Below are 5,000 nucleotides of genomic sequence, written 5' to 3' on the forward strand. Positions count from 1 at the left end.
TAAACACTGAGGTTCAGTAAAAACGCTGCATTTTAAATATTACAAAATTTTACATTTACAAACCCTCTGATTAATGATCTGGAGGCACGGTGGCTTAGTGGTTAGTACGTTCGCCTCACACCTCCAGGGTCGGGGGTTCGATTCCCACCTCCACCTTGTGTGTGTGGAGTTTGTATGTTCTCCCCGTGCCTCGGGGGTTTCCTCCGGGTACTCCGGTTTCCTCCCCCGGTCCAAAGACATGCATGGTAGGTTGATTGGCATCTCTGGGAAATTGTCCGTAGTGTGTGTGTGTGTGTGTGTGTGTGAATGAGAGTGTGTGTGTGCCCTGTGATGGGTTGGCACTCCGTCCAGGGTGTATCCTGCCTCGATGCCCGATGACGCCTGAGAAGTTCGGATAAGCGGTAGAAGATGAATGAATGAATGAATGAATGAATGAATGAACTGTGTGCAGGAACAGCTGACCTACTAAACTACTGATCTAGGTGATGTGCCGGGTGGATGTGGATGAAGCAGGTGAACCGATCCTACACACACACCCACACACACACACACACACACACACACACACACACACACACAAGATTTCATCCGCACCTCGAAGTACGTGGCTCTGTTCAGGCCTCTCGCTCGTCTCCAGTCGTCTGTGTGATCTATTCGCCAAACCACAAACTCACAGCCCCGGACGTCCTCACGGTCTTCATACAGCTCCATAACTGTGTTAAACCTGAAGAGTTTCCTTCAGCAGGAGGTAGATGTGGAGCGCTGATGGAGCAGGCTGCTGATCTCCATCTCTTACAATCAATAAAGTTAATTAGCTGTGGAATTGCAGCTACATCACAATTCTGCAGTGTTCAATCATCACTTTTACACCAACCCCCCCCCCCCCACACACACACACCCATACACACACACACACACCCCCTCCCACATATATACACGCACACACACACTTTGGTGATGGTGATGCTGGTGTTTCTTTCCTTTAGAGGCCGAGTGCTGCAGCATTGCTCAGACTAACAGACTCCGTTATCTGCAGTTGTTTAGCTTCGTTAGCTTTACTTTACACCACAGAACCACTTCACTCTTCATCAGCTCCACTCTGCACTTCATCACCACCTGAACTTCACCTTACTACACTAACCTTATCATCGTAATGAACTTCATCACCATCTTCATCTACCTCACCTCCCCTCAGTTCCCTGTACATTTATATTATAATTATATTATTTACATCGTTACACTTCCTTCAATCACTCGTCCTGAGTTATGTTTAAATTCCTGTTCGACCGAAACAAGCAGCAAAAATAATAAAACTGTGACTGAATAGAAACTAACGACATCGTACCAATCATTTATTCCAAGTTTTACATAAATTATAGAAGAAAAACCTACACAAATGTGACAAATTGAAATGCCTAGAGTCATGTATTTGGGGAACCGAGGACATGAACAGATCTGCAAACAATCTTCAGACCAAGACGGAAAAGCAAATAAAACAAAGCCAGGTCTAGGAACAGAAGCTTAAATACGAAGCGCAGAAACGTTTTAAACTTTAAACACAAACTGGGTGAAAGAAATATAAAGAAATGTAAAGAAATGTAAAATGTGTAATTAAAGAGCTGTTTCTGTTTCTCTTCCACTTAGAGTTGAGGTATAAAAATATTTTGAGTCTGATATAAACGCTCTCGTTATCAGACATCTGATTACCACAGCATCAACACATTAGTGGGAACTGGAAGAAAAATCTGCTTTTATACAGAATTTAACTCTTAAAATTTCTCCTTCAGCATCATTGTAATACGTATAAATCTCCTCTTTGTCTAAAAGTGGTCAGTATTTACAGTGTGACTGCTTTTTAATGCTGACGCTTTAACAGGACGCTTTAACAGGACAACTGTTTAAAATAAAAATAAAAGATATTTAGAGGAAATATCTGTAAAGTCACCAGATTAAAGACATGCGAGATTCTGCAGAAAAGCAGCTTCCAAAGACATTAATGTACAAAATAATAATTACAGTTATCATTTTATAAAATGCACTTTCTATAGCACCGTAGGATTGAATCGTTTAATATAACAAGAGTGAACGTATAAAGGAACGAATGGGAAGAAAGAGAAGTGGGATTAAAATTAGGACTGAGATTGGGATTAGATTCCATCACTGGAAGTGGAATAAAATATTGGTATTAACATTAGGGAGAGAGATTAAAACAAGAATTATGATATTATGAAAGTTCAACAGTGGGATTAGAATTAAAATATCAGGATAAGAGTTACTTTTGTAGTGGGATTAAAAACAGGGATTTGGTGGAAAAAAGAGGAATCCGTTTCTTATTTAGTCTGAAAGTGCACAGTTATTCACCAGTTCATGTCTTCTCTTCATGTTGGTCCTCAGATAGCTGGTCTCAGTCTCCACAATTTTTCAGCCCCACGAGGGCGAAGAACATTCCCATGATGATAACAGTCTTTATTGGCCAGCAGAAGTGTGTGTGTGTGTGTGTGTGTGTGTGTGTGTGTGTGTGTGTGTGTGTGTGTGTGTGTGTGTGTGTGGCAGCTGTCTACACGTCTTGCAGCGTCCCAGAACGCCCCGGGCTGAAGGAGGGCTTTCACCCGAGGAAGCAGACAGGACCGACCTCAAAGCCGAATCTCTGGTTTGGATCCCCGAAATCGTTCAGCATGACGTCGATGATGGGAACCTGGTCGATGCGTGGTGTGTTAATCTCCAGCACGGTTCTAGCGTAGCCCTGCTTTTGCTGAAAAGACATAAAGAGAAGAGATTTCATCAAAACCCTCGTCCATGTCAATTGAAGTTTCAGTATCTCGTACGCATCCATCCTGCAGCAGAGACGAACCTCTGGTTATGAGGAGGTGGCAGAACCTGAGCAGCTTCAGAAGATCTGCTGTACCTAAACGCAGTGACAGTGACTGCATGTGTACTGTAATAGTGTGGCACTGATGCGCTTACCGAGCAGGCGTCGTACACAGCCTTGATGAAGGGATTGTTGTCGTGAGACATTTCTTCGTCGTTGGAGCCGAGGAAGCGCAGCGCTTTGTTGTAATCGTTGGCTTTAGCATCGAACCAGGCGACGGACTGGTGGCAGATGTAGGTGAAGTTCTGTCTTGCTGCAGAACTCAACAATTTGAGGAAGGTCATCTGAACACCGCTGATGGAACTCTCCTCTACATCCACATACGAGAGCTGCACAGGACACATGAGAAATATCAGCTAAGGAGGAGCTACTAGATGTTCTCACTGACTCATCAAAGTTTTAATGGAGACTTACGATTTTTCCACGCTTGAACTCACTGAACCACGTCCCTGGAGACTCTTTCGGCCAGTTGGATATTCTAACCTGTTTAGAGAAAACAATAAGATTATCACACGTCGAGCACAAACAGGGTTGAACTGCTAGATTTGAGGGATTAATCACTCACCCCTGAGGACTTCTTATCAGGAAAGATACACGTCTCTCCTCCTGCTGTGAAGTTACAGTAAACCTTAAAGCAATCTCCTTTACAGCCCATGTTAGGGTCAATCCAATATTCACCTAAAACACAAGAGCTGTGTTCAGTCACTGAACATCTTTCTGTCACTGAACATGTTCTTTACAGTCGTTTAATATCACATGAGAGGTTTAAAGACTCGTCCTGAATCTCTGAGGATCTGTCGTGGCACCAGAACACCAGCTCTGGTTAAGAAGGCACAACAACGCCTGTACACCTTAAGAAAGCTCATCTGTTGCCAGTGATTTTAAAAAGTGTCTATGGCTGCATCATCGAGAACATCCTGACCAACTCCATCACTGTGTGGTACGGAGTCTCCACTGTGTGTGAACGTAAATCCCTGCAAAAGGGGGTCAAAATCACCCAACGCATCGCTGGCACACAACCACCTTCACAAGCATCTTGACCACAGCAGATGTGTGTACAGAGCTCACAACATCATTAAAGACTCTTCACATCCCAATCACAAGCTGTTTAACCTCCTTCCATCAAGCTGGAGATACAGGAACATAAACACCAGAACCAGCAAGTTCATGGACGGCTTTTTTACTGAACTCTACACTACAGTTAGAACCATGCAATGACAAAAATCCATCCATCCATCCATCCATCCATCCATCTATCTTATATAGACATTTTATTTTATAAGTGTTTGTGTCGAACCGTCGGGGAAGTCAGGCTGGCTGAGCTGCAGGTCTTTACAGGTCCGAGCCGGATTGTCCTGAGTCCCCAGAGGGAACTTCATGCGCTCGATGTCCAGCTTCAGGTTATTGAGGGAGCCGTAGACTTCGTCCATTCCCTCCATTCCCTCCATACCGTAATCCATCATGGCCTCATCTGCCTGGACGTCTGAAGAACGCTTTGCTTTCTTGGACATCTGTATAGGCAGTGGCTGGACCATGTCACCAGGGGGACCCTAAAAAATGAGATATTCATCATTATATCTGCGTGCATTAAGGTCTGCATGGGTCATTCATTTAAACACATAAACAATCATTCTAAACACTTTTCATCCTTCAGCTCATTATTTTAACACAAAAACGTCAGGAACTAGATCAATGTTCGAAAGGTTAGAAGTTAGAAGTTGACTTACAGGAGGACCAGGAGGGCCGAGCAACCCGGGTTCTCCTTTCTGACCCGCTGGACCCTTCATTACATAAACAAATAAACATGAATTCATTGCAAATACAATGTGAATTTCACACAAAACAAGAACATTATACTGCTAATGAAGATCCACACACGTGTACATGAGACACTACATGAGACACTACATGAGACACTACATGAGACACTACGTGAGACACTACATGAGACACTACATGAGACACTACATGAGACACTAAGCGAGACACTACATGAGACACTACATGAGACACTATGTGAGACACTACATGAGACACGTGAGACACTACATGAGACACTATGTGAGACACTATGTGAGACACTAAGTGAGACACTACGTGAGACACTACATGAGACACTAAGCGAGACACT

General features: G+C 43.5%; 1 protein-coding gene across 2 annotated transcripts in view; it reads right to left on the bottom strand.

The window, feature by feature from the left end:
- Positions 1-1,331: 1,331 nt before the first annotated feature.
- The window catches only part of col11a1b (collagen, type XI, alpha 1b), a 68,581-nt gene continuing 64,912 nt past the window's right edge, over positions 1,332-5,000 (bottom strand). Inside the window, exons 62-67 of one of the 2 annotated variants that reach the window (XM_027166057.2) lie at positions 4,597-4,650; positions 4,167-4,419; positions 3,435-3,547; positions 3,284-3,352; positions 2,965-3,198; positions 1,332-2,752 (exon numbers count right to left, since the gene is read on the bottom strand). In XM_027166057.2, coding sequence (XP_027021858.1) covers positions 2,606-2,752; positions 2,965-3,198; positions 3,284-3,352; positions 3,435-3,547; positions 4,167-4,419; positions 4,597-4,650 — 870 coding nt within the window. In that variant the 3' untranslated portion in view covers positions 1,332-2,605. The remainder of the gene's footprint in view (positions 2,753-2,964; positions 3,199-3,283; positions 3,353-3,434; positions 3,548-4,166; positions 4,420-4,596; positions 4,651-5,000) is intronic. The other variant, XM_047806634.1, reaches the window with a different exon arrangement.

Source organism: Tachysurus fulvidraco, chromosome 22 (assembly GCF_022655615.1).
Source record: "Tachysurus fulvidraco isolate hzauxx_2018 chromosome 22, HZAU_PFXX_2.0, whole genome shotgun sequence".
Lineage (NCBI taxonomy): Eukaryota > Metazoa > Chordata > Actinopteri > Siluriformes > Bagridae > Tachysurus > Tachysurus fulvidraco.